Source organism: Miniopterus schreibersii (genome assembly GCF_964146895.1).
Source record: "Miniopterus schreibersii genome assembly, chromosome: 4".
In the NCBI taxonomy this organism is placed as follows: domain Eukaryota; kingdom Metazoa; phylum Chordata; class Mammalia; order Chiroptera; family Miniopteridae; genus Miniopterus; species Miniopterus schreibersii.
The window spans coordinates 101,633,859-101,647,227 of record NC_138105.1 but is presented as its reverse complement, the minus strand read 5'-3'; the positions used below and the strand labels follow the sequence as shown (position 1 = coordinate 101,647,227).

General features: G+C 52.8%; 1 protein-coding gene across 2 annotated transcripts; it reads right to left on the bottom strand.

Moving 5' to 3' along the window:
- Positions 1-2,202: 2,202 nt before the first annotated feature.
- ZFAND2A (zinc finger AN1-type containing 2A) lies at positions 2,203-12,297 on the bottom strand. Of its 2 annotated transcripts, XM_081133898.1 has the most exons (7): positions 12,044-12,297; positions 10,715-10,813; positions 10,279-10,373; positions 8,504-8,629; positions 4,872-5,023; positions 3,863-3,946; positions 2,203-3,538 (listed from the first exon to the last, which is right to left on the bottom strand). In XM_081133898.1, the coding sequence occupies exons 2-7, from the start codon at positions 10,767-10,769 to the stop codon at positions 3,520-3,522; spliced, it is 531 nt and encodes a 176-aa protein (XP_080990024.1). In that variant the 5' UTR covers positions 10,770-10,813; positions 12,044-12,297; the 3' UTR covers positions 2,203-3,519. The 2 variants fall into 2 exon arrangements, with proteins under 2 accessions (XP_080990024.1, XP_080990025.1); XM_081133899.1 differs by lacking the exons at positions 2,203-3,538; positions 3,863-3,946 and having other exon boundaries at positions 4,698-5,023; positions 12,044-12,278.
- Between the last annotated feature and the right edge of the window lie 1,072 nt (positions 12,298-13,369).

Genomic DNA, 13,369 nt, shown 5'->3' with positions numbered 1-13,369 from the left:
CTGCCCAGGAGGTGGGGAGTGTGGGGAGTCAGCGCTCAGCACATGACAGCCAATCATCGCCCAATAAACGATTTCACAACTGGGCACATGGATGCGCTCACAGGGGCAGTTTAGTAGAGAATCTGACCTTCTGCCTGGGATCCCATAAGCTTGCTACCAGGTTGCCACGGAAGCAGTAATCTTTGTGATTGCTCCTTAACACTGGTACGCTGACACCCTTCTAACTGCACTTTCTTCCTTAAGATTGAGCCAAAGGAACGCTGTCTACAAAAGTAGCTTTAGTTGAGTTCAGCACAAAAAAGAAGTGTCCAGAGTGTAACATTTACCAGCAGCTCTGCCTATGGGCATGTGGGGGGTGTGCATGTGCGTGTGTTTAGGAGCTCATTTCAAGTTTGGTCTTAGGCTTATTGCAAAGAATAAATTTGGGAGGTTAATTAAAAACACATTTGAGCCCTGGCCAGTTTGGCTCAGTGGTTAGAGCGCTGGCCCGCAGACTGAAGGGTCATGGTTTCCATTCCTGGTCAAGGGCACGTACCTCGGTTGCAGGTTTGTTCCCGGCCTTGGTCAGGACTCGTGTGGGAGGCAACCAATCAATGTGTCTTTCTCTCTCTCTCTCTCTCTCTCTCCCTTCCATTCTCCCCAAAAAAATCAATGAAAAAAAATGTCTCTCCAAAAAATCAATAAAAAAAAACACAAACATTTGAAAAAAACCTCACCCCTTTAACATAAGTAGCCTCCCCGACTCAGGACAGGTGGGTGAGCTGTGCCTGCTTTTCCTGCAGTGCTGTCCCCAGGCCTCCTCAGAGCCAACATCCCAGCCGCCCTGCCTGACTCCCAGGAGGGCCCTCTGGTGACACCTTGTGAACACATCTGATAGTGCAGCCCACACAGAGCACGGCCAGCAGCCACCAGTCTGTCCAGGCTGTGAACTGGAAGCTGGACACTGGGAATGACAGCCTGGCTCAGGGCCTTGCAAGCAGCAGCTGCTGGCGCCACCCAGGCCCAGCTCAGGAAAGGCATTCAAGCAGCCTTGACGGGAGAGGCGCCTCCACGTGGTGCCAAAGACAGTCTGTCCCAGCAGAGAAAATTCATGCATTTCAGCTTAAAAGTGGGCCCTTCATGTATCTGCCAGAGCCAAAATTCCCTCTCAAAAGTAAGGGTGCCACCTGCAGAGGCCAACTTCACACTCCTTGTCCAGCGGGGAGCAGTGATCCACAGCCAGGGCATGTGGGGACAGCTGCACAGGGTCCCCATTCCCCTCAGTGAAGCTTCGGGGTTCAATCTGAGACTGCGCCCCGAGTTTCCCAGGCTTCTCCACCCTGGAGGAGATGCTCAACTGCCAAGGACACAGCAAACAAGACACAGTACCTCCAATGGCACGTTAGGTAGAGCTGGACTCACAGCCAACAGGCTCCACAGCTGCTCAAGCTCATCAGTCGGCGGAGATGCGATTTAATCTTTAACTTTGCAACTCTGAGGCTCCTTGTACCACCCACTGTTTCTTGAACATTCCACCGAGGTGCCCCAGCAGTTCAAAAAATGAGCCCCTTCCTCCCCTGGGCAGATGAAGATGGAGCACAGAAGTACTGCCAAGTCTTTTCTCAATAATGCATGCAGACTTTGACACTAAGAATTCTCCAAACTTCCTACCAATGTTAATGTTGGCACTTCCTATGAAAATTTACAATACCTGTGTCTTCCCCATCCCTTGGCACACTGCCACATACCTCATGCCCCGTTGTGAGCCCCTCAACGGCACCTCACGCTAAAGTGAACTCTCCTGGCAGAGGCTGGGAAGGCAGGTGGTGCGGCAGGTGGATCAGGGCCTCAGTATCTGTAAATGACAAGAACTTCTGGATGCAAACCACACAGAGCAGGGACTCAGTGCTGCCAAGAGACACGGACCAGGACCTCTGCTTTCGTGGCCTTTCACAGCCCTTTGAACTACCTGGACGCCTGACAGTGCACGAGACCGAGGTGTGTGGAGCGCTCCAGAAAGCTCTGTGACACGGACACAACCCCATCCCACATGAAGACAGAAACACGAGCAGCTCAGGGGACAATTCTTCCTGAAAAAATGTGGGTGCTTTCTGCCCTCCAGTGTTGAGGATCAGGAGCAGTGCCAACAAGAACACCAGCCACCCACCTGTCTTTAAACTTCTAGTTAGTAGTCAGTTAAAAAACAAAACGAACACCAATAAAAAAACTTTAATACTTTATTTAATCCATCGTATCCAAAATACTATTTCAACATATAACCATTTTTAACAGTGAGATAGTTTACTGTTTAAATTTTTGATACTGTCTTTGAAGCCCAGTGTTTTATTCTGAATTTGGACAGTAACTTTCATGAGAAAGACCTGGTCTGTACTTAGATTTCAGTTTACAGTTCAAAGAGTAGACTCATATAACCAAGTTCCTAATATACTTAAGTTTCCTGATAGCTGAGCCAAGCTAATAGTTTTTGCCTGGAATGAACAGAACCACAAGCTCAGTGCTGCAGAGCCCTGGCAGCCCTCCCCGTGCTTCACAGCACTCGGCGGAGACCCCACAGTGGCACTGATGCAGACGGTGGTTGGTTCCTGTGTGGTCTCAGGACCAGCAGCGTGAGCACCACCTGGGAACTTGTTGGAAGTGGAAATCCTCAGGGTCCACCCCAGGTCCACTCTGGAGATGAGGCCTGTAGTGCTCTAACAGGGCCGCTGGGTGATTCCAATACACTCAGAAGCTGGAGAACCACTGGCCCAGAACAGACCCCACCAAGAAAGAGTGCAGAAAGGGTTCTGCCACCTATTGTAGAATGGAAACAATACAAGCCCCCCGCCCCCCATTATACTTTGAGGCCATGAAACCAGACGAGAGTAACTGCTTGGATCTGTTAATCCAGGCGCAGTGGGTGTCCAGAGTGCCAGCTGGGTGACCAGCAGGTTAACACTGGCACCCACTCCTATGTCATTTTGTTCCCTCCTGCTTCCCAAGGCCCAAGGTCCCATGAAACGAGAGCTCCCCCGGTACTGAGGTTCCAGTTTAATGCCTGGAGTCAGTGGGTCAGACTGTCCTCTCGGGGGAACGGGAGTGGTGCGGTGGGGGCCGCCTTTGGATGAGGCCCCTTAACAAGGTGGGAGGGAGCCCCTCCCCTTCCTGAGCTGAAGGCCACCCCACCCCAGGGGCCTCCTGAGGAAGCCAGAGCACCCCCAGCTGTCTGCTGCTTAGGTGATGAAGCTTCGGAGACTGGGCCTGGCTGAGGGAGCCAGGCAGAGCCGCCCTCTGACAGGCACAACCAGCCACTTTGTTGTATTTTGAGGGAGGGGAGGGTGTTAGAGCAGTTTCACCCACCTTAGAATATTAAGGCCCTTCTGATTGTTTATTTTGCGGAAGGGATTTATACATTTCATTGGAAAAGTTTACAAAGTTTCAGACCTTTGTCTGAAGTATGACAGCACCAGACCACCAAGGTTATCTCGTTAATGAAATATACAAAAATAAGCTAAGGCGCCAGCTGGAACAGATACAGGCAAGTCACCTCCTTGCTTTCGACCTGAAAGACAACAAAAGGCCTACTTAGACCTGTCCCCATTAACCAGGAGTGGTGTCACACCGCCGGCCAAACACGATGCTTGAAACAGCCTAAAATGCCACCGCTGGACTGCGCCGGAGCGGGAATAAACTGCACCTGTAACCTGGGGCTCAAGGAAGTCCCAGTCCTATGTGCTCCGTGACTGAGCTGTGCACCGAGGGAGCATGTAACGTCAAGTCAGCTAGAACTGCACTACAGCGGCCTTTCAACATTCACCGCTGGGACACGGAACTGCCAGCCTGACACGAAAGCAACTACACCCACACGTGCCACCTGGACCGGTACCTGAGTCGCTGGGCCAGCCAACAGGAAGACAGTGTGTTCAAAGCGCCAGATGGTCTGGAGTCAGAGGCTCTCGCAGCTGAGCACCTGTACAGAAAGGTTAGATCCACTCAGCCAGCCCTCACAGCTTTCCCAGGAAGCCACAGCTTTCCCAGGAAGGCAGTTAGGGCGGCAGCTAATCCTGAGCCCCTTCAGGCACAGACCACACAGAAGCATCAAATGTAACTAAAGAGAAACAATCAAGTGTAACCAGAGAGAAAGAATCAAGCCTAACTAAAAAGAAGCAAGCAAATGGAACTAAAGTAACTCGCTTCCATTTTTATTCAACAGCAGGTTTAGGCAGATGCTTCACTGAACTTGAAGGTACTTCTGGTTCATAACACTAGTAAATGGATTCAACTGTGTCCCCAAAATGGTAGGTTCAAGTCCAAATCCCCAGAGCCTGAGAACGTGCCACCTTTTGGAAGCAGGGCCATTGCTGATGTAATTAGTTAAGACGGGTCCATAGTGGAGTGGGGTAAGACCATAATTCAATGACTGGTGTCCTTAAAAAGGGGGGACATCTGGACACAGGGAGAAAACTCTATGAACATGAAGACAGGTTGGGGTGATGTGTCTACAAGCCAAGGAACATCAAGGATTGCCAGCATCCACCAGGAGCGAGGGGAGAGACCTGGGACAGACTCTCCCTTAGACCCTCCAGGGGAACCAGCCTGAAGACACCCTGACCTCAGCTTCAGCCTCTGGAAATGAGAGACGAGGAACTCGCTGTTCGAGTCACCCAGTTAGTGGTTCTTTGTTATGGCAGTCCCGGGAAACAAAACAGCTAGACTCCAACTTTAATTCAGAATCCAATTTTAATGGAGATTACATTCATGCAGACTCCTACATCTACCACACCACAGAGAGCAATGCTCAAGGCTGCTCCTGCCCCCTCCGTGGGGTGGAAGCTGGTTCTACCCTTGTTATGGGAGGGGCTAGGTCAGCATGTCGTGGCTAAGACTCTTCTCACCCGGCTAGGCTGGTGGGTCTGCTCCCCCGTGTGCAGCTGTGATCCAGAGGATGTCTGTGCTTAAAACAGAAGTTGCCACGACACTGTTCACAAGCCACTGGCAGCATCTCTTTCTTCTTACATCCCTCTTTTGAGCACCGGTATGTAAAAATCTGAGGAAGCCAAAGTTACTCAGTATTTCAATTGTTCAATAAGCAATTATTCAACAAGCCCCACACTAAAACCATTAACATTTAACTAGGAACAGTTCTTAGCTACACGGAATGAAGAGGTCAAGGTTCCAGTCAAACATTTTATCGTAAAACATTGAATACTAATTAAAGGGACAGTTTTAACAAGTATAAATACAAAAGCAGCTATTTAGTTGGGGATTCATGGAGGGTGCTTAGAGGTGTTCTCAGGAAAAAAAGCACAAGAAACCCAGGGGGTGGGGACTAGGGACATGGACGGGAGGCCAAGCACTTGACATCATGCACAGTCCCACAGAATGCAGCTGGATCCAGGGGCCCTGGAGACAGTGGAGGTGTCCTCACCAGGGGAAGGGAGCTGGAATATCTATCTAGAGCCCCAGGCACTGCCAAGTCTGAAAGTAAGAATGTCAGAGAGAATGTGGAGAGGGTAGTGTCCAGCTGCCTGGGGGCAGCCCTCCGGCAAGGACAGTCAGGTGGCGGCTGCCTCACGGGACCTGAGCATGTGCAGAAACACACAGGGTGCTGGGAGGACCCTGGATGTCTGCTGCAGGTACCCAGGTACCCGGAGCAAAGAGCTCCAGAGGAACAGAGGCGGTGGGCAAGGAGAGGAAGCACTTAGGTGGAAAGTCTCGGCTGAGCCAAGAATAAGGGGAACCATGTCAATTCAGGGGGAGGCATGGCAGGTGGAGCTGAGGGAAGGAGGTTTTAAAAGGCTTTCAGAGGGCTGGAGGGCAGAGCACGCAGCACACAGTGAGAGCAGGAGAAAACTCGCAAAGGGCTTTGTGTGGTGCTAAGGCACGTAGATGTCTCTCTCCTGCTCAAGGGTGAAAACAGGAAGCAAAAGTTAGCAGACCTTAAGTTTACTGACTATAGTTGTAACTGTGATTAAGGACCCGCAACAAGAAGCTGAGATTTAAGCTGACAAAAGCCAGTTCCCCACAGACGAGCTCTTTGGAAGCCCTGTGCCCGTTCTGGAGCAGGACAGGAAAGGGAGCAGCGCACCTCAGAAGGCAGCCAGCCTTAGAAACACCACCTGGATGCACCAGGAGGGTCCTTGGAGAGGGCAAGCTGCAGAACCGGCCCATACGTGACCAAGGAGGAGGCCCTAGGGAGGCCTAAGAGCCTGAAAACCCACTGTCTGAGGGGAGAGAACACACAGGTCAGCCTGTCTCCTTGGACTTGTGGTTAAGGGTGTAGAACTGAGCACACGTACGGGCTCTGACTCCTCCCAAAGTCATGAAAATGACAGAAAAGATTCTCTGAAAAGGAACAAACCCATGACGGCAAACAGTAACAAGGAAACCACCAAGCATTTTAGGTTTTAGGAAGATGCACAGGGACAAGTAGTAATGGACTTGACAGATAGAGAAAGCCAGGTATAAGTTATCGGGAAGGTCAAGAGAAAACCCCGTTTATGGAAATAAAACCCCAAAGCTCAGAAATTGGCAGTCCTAGAAGCTTAGGGTTCAGGAATCAGACCCAAAGGCCCTGCCCGGCGCCAGCAGGAGACCTGTGCTCTGCAGAGGCTCAGAGAGGCTGCTGGCCTGGGGATGTGCAGCAGTCAAGAGAAAGACAGGACAGGGATTTGAGGACACCACAGTTCATGCTCCATGGAGAGATCTGACTGCTTTCTTTACCGGGCACCAGGATTCTGGGAGCCAGGAGTGTGCGCTCTCTCCAGGCAGGGCACTGACTGGCCCAAGAGAAAGACCTGACGACACAGACCTTCAGGCTTTCCCGAGGAAGTGGTCAGGGCAGATGACCCACAGGGAAGGCAAGTCCACAGCTCCCATGGAACAAATGAGCGGTCAAACACAGACCAGGCAGGCGAGAACATTTACTGTGACACAGGAAGAACCACCTGGACACAGGTTATACAGGGAAAAGAAAACTTTTCCTCTAACAGGAAAAGCACAGCTGTGCCTGTGCCTGTGCCTGCCTGCAGGTACCTGAGGGAGGAATTCGAAGCAAGGATGCTCTCCCAGGCCACCAATCAAGCATAAACAGAGAACAAAGACCCTGGAAACCCAGGTCAATTTATCTTCCTCCCTCCCTGAGTTTGTGCCTCCACCAGAATAAGGTGTGGCCAAAAAGGGGCCTCATGCTAAACCTGATGAGGTCAGGGAGGCCTTGCAAACTCACAGACCCAAAGCGAACACAAAAGATGGATCTGAAATTAAAACTTTTTAAACATAAGCAGTCTATGGTGGGTAGCCCTGTCCTGAGTCAGTATTTTTCCTTCACAAAGGTTAATTTTCACTTTAACTAGGCTTATCAGTTATCTTTTGCATCTGTGATAACATTCCTGAGTAACACAAGCCTTTGCAAAACAAAGTAATTTCCCCTTTTTCTAGGCCCTCAATGCACCAGGGTAGAGACCAGGAATCTTCTCATTGTTGTTGATATCTTGTTAACTAATGACTGTTAACTATTCTGCACCCTCCAGTGTAAAAGTGTGTCTATCATTTTACTTTTTATCTAATCCCAGGTGTCGCCCCCCCCTTGCTCTCTCCCGCCTCCCTCAATTATTACCAATGGATTTCTTGTAACCCACATGTCTCCTGCCTTGATTGTAACCTATAAAGCAAGGTGCAAAACTGCCATCTCTGGAGTATGAGCATTATTTCAATCCGTTGAGGTTTTGGCTTCTGGGAAACTGTTGCCAGTTTGGCTCAAATAAACTCACAAAAATTCTTAACATGTTTGAATGTTTCTTACCTTAACAAACGGAACAAACCAAGAAAGAAACACAGGACATAGAGACCAGGGACCCACAGGAAATGAATCGAGAGAGGCAGTGTCCTCAAGGAGGCGGAGGCTTAGAACACCCACCCAAAGCACACTCCACATCAGCACTGGCAGCAGGGTGGGGGGGGAATGTGTGGGAGTCAGAATAGGGACCGGAGCTCCATGCTCAGCTCACACTATGGTAAAAAGGTGATACCCAAATGACCGGGGTGGGCACACCAAACATGGGAGGTAACAGAGTGCCCCTGGAGAAAACGCAGGTGCCCCAAACCAACCACCGGAGGCGGAAGGAGAGGCTCCACTCCCATGCGCAGGTCACAACTCTGATTAAACACCCAGGCTACCAGGCAAGGACACGGACACCTCAGCTTCGTTCCCTCCTCTGCTCCCCTAGGAGCTGCTCAGGAGTAAGTGCATAGTAACAGGGTGGTTCTCGAAAACTACATGAACTCTCCATCTTGGGAGAAAAAGTGAGGTTCCTGTGGAGAAAGCAAATCCTAAGGCAGACCCAAATGCTCAGAAAATGCGTTTCTGTGACTGTAAAAGCCTATGCCACTCACAAAACGGGACAACACTAACATCATTCGAGCTTCAGTTTGTACACAAGCCATCAGGACTAATTTCAGTTGGATGATTGGCACTTTCCCTCAAGGAAACCGACATTCTCAGAGCTGACCTGGAACTGGTCCTTACCTCTTTCTTCCCGGGACGGTATTTACAATCCCTATCAATGTGCTCACCGACGACCACATCTGGTATCTCTCCCCTTTTCACTGGAATTGGGTTGTTACACAACGGGCATACTGGGACCTGGACATCCTAAAAATAATGAACATAAGGTAATATTCGATTCAGACCATCAAAACTCACATGAGAGAAAGGCACAAGAGTACTACACTGACCCCTGACCGCCCCTGAGAAGGGGGCACTGTTAGCTTCCTGGGTCAGCTGTAAGGCACCCTAGGACTTAACAAAGGTGCCTAAAGTGGAATCTAATGTAATTTAAATATAACAGCCTATTAACCACCTGGAGAAGTGACCCCAAGTCAGTAAAAGATCGCCAAGGAAGGAAGCTGGTGACATCAATCTGATGGTCTCAGGACAGAGGGCTGCTTGTCCAGCACTGTCTAGGTGAGAGATGAACCTGCCCAAACACCCCCAGAGTGGAGATGGCAGACAAAAACACTACCCATAGGTCCTCTAGCTCTCTTCACATGTCAACAGCCTTTCTGACCCTTCTGTGACTTCCATGTGCAGGAAGACTCACTTGTCAGTCAAAAACAGAGCACAAAGCGAGGCTGAGCTCTCAGATACGTTACCATCAGTCAGGCCCAAGACTGGGGGGGGAGGGAGGGGAGCAGGGGCTCTGGAGGGAACCACACAGCACCCAGTAACTAAACACCCAGCACGGTCAAGACAACCTCTGAGCAAGGGCAGGAGCTGAGGAAACTTAGCTCAATGAACACAGTGAAGTAACAACTGACATCTGGAGAGGTGACAGGTAATCACAGAATCACGGGGACCTATAGTCTGGGGCTGAGCTGGAATGTCACCCAGGAGTGTTCCTTCAGTTAGCAAGCCTGCCAAACTAAGAAATAAAGCCTTACTAACTGGTCTCTAGGCAGACTCTCCCTACCTAGGGATGGGGGTGGGAGTGTCAACAAATAAAGAGTAGCCTGGCCTAGTCATCAGTGCCTGATAAATATGAGTAATGTGCGTGTGAGTCACCCTCCCCCACCCTGGTGACCTGGACTAGGCTGGAGAGTCAGAAGCCCACCAGCACTGATCCAAGCTAAGTTGTCCATGTTTCTAATAGCCTATGACAGAGCAGTAGAGTGCTGACACAGAAAGTTCATGGAAATAATCTCAGTGCCCCCTCACCCCCACCCCAAACAAAGTGAATACAGGCTGGGAGCCACCTGCGGAAGTCTTTAACCTTTGGACTTATGTGAGTGGATTTCCTTAATGACATCTTCCGGTTTCTATCATATACCACCTGACTCACTTGAATATGACCTCAGGGTGTAGTTACCCAGATAAGTAACCAGTTTAACGCCTTCCGGGTTAGATTCCACCAGTAAACCATTTCTTCCCCCTAAAGACAAAGCTTTGCTCTTCCTTGAATCAATGGAACTAAGTCTTATAATATGTAAAGTAAGCTCTGAATTTTGGATAAAACAACCATTTGACCCCATAAGTCCCTGAAAATGAAACCTGTCTTATCTATTGAGGCTGTGCTGCCTGAACTTCCTGCGATGGTGGAGATGCTCCACATCTGCACCAACACAGCGGTCACTGTCAGGTGTGGTTACTAAACACTTGGAAGGAGGCCAGTGAGACTGAGACACTGATACTGTTTTGTTCTATGTTAATTAAGTTACTATCTACACGAGGCTGGTGTCTATCTTGCACAGCACAGCTTTAGAGAGGGAGAAGGAGGAGAATCTTCCGAATAAAGTGTGAATTACCTTCTTATATGCAAAGGGGCATTTATGTCCAGCGTAGGTGAAATGCTCTTTACAGAAATCTTGTTCACATACATCGCATTTTAACGGAAGGAAATCTAAAAAACAAACAAAAATAGTAGTTTTAAAGACTAGAATGAAAGGTTTACATATCATAGTAAACAGGTATTTACCTACACTAAATCCTTTATGACTATCAAATATATCCAAGTATCACTCATGACAAAAAATTGGAGATCAGGAATTTCACAATGCCAACAACACTAAGGAATCTATAAAGCTATCTTTTCAAAGGCAATCCCATCACATGTGGTATCACAAGTACTTAAGCAGCACACTTCTATCCACTTGGTCCTGGCAACTAATATAACGGCCAATTCACTCCTACAAGTCAATAAAATGCCCATTTTTCTATTAATATTTTCTTAAAAGTGCTTACCTAGCTGCTTGCAAGTCTTTTCTGAACAATGTCTCCCCAAATCAGGGAACTCCATTATGAGAAAGTGTCCAAAACACAGACAGCAGAGCACAGTAGCACCTACAAAAATTAGACCAGTTAGGAGGAAAGCAAGGGGAGCCTGACTTTGGTCACTGGTATTTAGAACTGACAGCAAAAGCAAGCACACAAGCATCTCTGTAGGGAACATTAAATGTCCCTGTCATCCCAGGCCCCTGCAGGGGACTAAAGCTACACAAACTCTTTTCTTTCAGCAAAGAAAAATAGGGAGCTGGGAGGAGCACAAGTACCAGCTCATTTGAAATCAACCCCATTGAGGTGCACTGTTTTTCAATCCTTTCAATTCCTACTTTATGAAGCTCACCCCGATTCAGATTTTCATGAAACCAAAGTCTGACTCACCGACAAGGGCCTCCCACGTTCAGTTTACACAGCTGCCAGCGAAAGCTGCAGCCTCGGTGAAGTTTAAGTCATAATTCCTTCTACTGGATACACTTGCTGACATAAACAAAACTGTTACCAGGGGCTAACTCACACTAGTTGACCACACTACCCCAAAGAGATTCAACTCCCTTACGCACTGCGTTTTACTCAGAACTTGGTCCTCAGCGACAACCTGGAGCCCATCAGGGAGGAGAGAGCTGTTAACTCGCCATTGAAAACACGTAAACAACTGGTGAAGCTACTGCACTTGAGATAAAACTGAGGTCCACAGCGGCCTCGCAAGGTCCCCTCCGTGATCCGGTCCCCACCGAACCTCTGAAAACTCTTGTCCCTCCCAGAATTCAAGTCCCGAGGGCTTTCTGGACCTTCCCCCGCTCCCCCTCCTCCCCCCCGGGAGCGTCTCCCCGGCCGCCTCCCAAGCCGGGAATATCTGTCGCAGGCCACACGCCTCCCCTCGCCTCGGCGCGGCGCCACTTCCTCGGAAGGGCCCTGGCTACCACCCACCGCGCCGCACCTAAGCCACAGGGCCTCTGCTCCCCAAGGACCCGTAAGCCTTCCCCCGCACAGTCCTTTGCCATCAGCCCCGCAGCGCGAGGGGCCACGTCGGGTTTGCCCGTCGCTGTGTCACCGAGCGCGACACCCAGTGGGTGCTCCCATCTCTTGTGGAAGAAACTGCAAAGAACCCGACCTCAGTCCTGGACACCGCGGCTGCGGCGTGAGCGCCCCCGACCTGGGGTCGCCCTGCTTGGACGTGAGCGCGCTGCCCGCCCCCACGAGCCGGGGCCCGTGTGACCGCGGCGCCGCGCTCCGAGACACCTGCTGCGGCCCCCGCGGCCAGCCTCGCGGCCCCGGCCCCCGGCCCCGCACCTGGCTCTCGTCGGAGGCCCGGGCAGCCACGAAAACGAGCCGAAGGTGGTGCAGACGAGAAGCTGGGCCGCCCTGCCCGTGGTCAGCCGCGAGGGACAAGGCCGAGAGGACGAGGAAAACCGGCCCCGAGCGGCGGTGGAGGTCCGTCCGAGCCCGCAGGAGAGCGCAGCATCGCGGCGCTCCCGGGTCCCTTCCATTTATTCGCCGCCGACGCGTCGCACAGCCGCCTGCACTCCGGCGCCCCCGCGCGCCCCGATGACGACACCTCCAGACAGACCAATCCCGTCCCGCCGCGGCAAGGAGCTCCCGGCGCGCCCCGAGACGTCATCGGCAGGCCGGCCAATCCCGCCCCGCCGCGGCTGCGCCGGCCCGCCCGCCCCTCGACTCCCCGCCTCCCTTCTCCAACAATCTGGCAGCTTCGGCAGCGCAGTCACGGTGACGCGGCTCTGCGCAGGCGCCCTGGGCCGTCGCGAGGCGCGGGAAAGCTGATCGGGCGGGAGCGGCCGCGAGCGCGTGCGGCCGGGCGGCCTCGGGAGCCCGCGCAGGCGGACGGACCGCGTCGGACGCGGGCGGCGCGGAGGGGCCGCAGCGAGGTACGGAGCTGTCCGGGCCGCGGGCCGCGTGCGTTGTGACCCGCGCCGCCGGGTCCGCGAGGCCGGGGTGCGGGCCCGGGCCCCGGGTCCGCGGGCGCCAGTCCCGAGTGGGAAAGAAAGCCTTCCTTCGGGAGGAACGCGCAGTGGTCGCGGACGTGCGTAGAAATGGCGGCGGCAGCGAAAGCGTCGCTGTCGGGCGTCCCGAGCCGCCCCTGTCAGCGCCGGGGCCGCTGCCCTCGGAGCGCGTCGCGTCGCGGCCCGGACGGGGCGGTGGCGGTGCGCGGCCGCAGGGCGGCGCCTCGGCGTCATGACGTCGCGCGTTGTGGTTGGCGCGCTGCGCCTGCGCGTAGGCCCGGGAGGCGGCGGGGGCGCGGGCCGGCCTCCGAGGCTTCGCGCGTGCGCCGGTGTCCCGCCCGCCCCGCCGGGCGCTGGGTGCGGTTGGTTCCGTAACGTGGAGCCGGCGCAGCCCCGCGACTCCCCCGAACGCAGCCTGTCGGACGCCGCTGCTTTCTCCGTATTTACCGCACAGTCCTCGCGGGCGTAGGGAGCCGGACAGCACCGAAAGGCACGAAACCACGAGGCGTGGAGGCTGGACGCGCCGGGGAACGGACGCCTGTCCGCAGCAGCGGAGACGGAGGCAGTGTCGCCCGGTGCCGCCCCCCCCCCCCCCCCCCCGGGGCCCGAGCCCTCGGGCGTCCGGAGGCTCCCGCGCTCTGCCCGCGTGGGAGGCGAA

Coding starts and splice junctions, on each gene's coding strand:
- ZFAND2A (XM_081133898.1), bottom strand. CDS start 10,769: ATGGAGTTCCCTGATTTGGGGAGACATTGTTCAGAAAAGACTTGCAAG. Junction 8,630..10,278: donor GCCCCTTTGCATATAAGAAG/GTAATTCACACT, acceptor CATTATTTTTAG/GATGTCCAGGTCCCAGTATG. Junction 3,947..4,871: donor AGACCCACCAGCCTAGCCGG/GTGAGAAGAGTC, acceptor CTTTCTGTACAG/GTGCTCAGCTGCGAGAGCCT.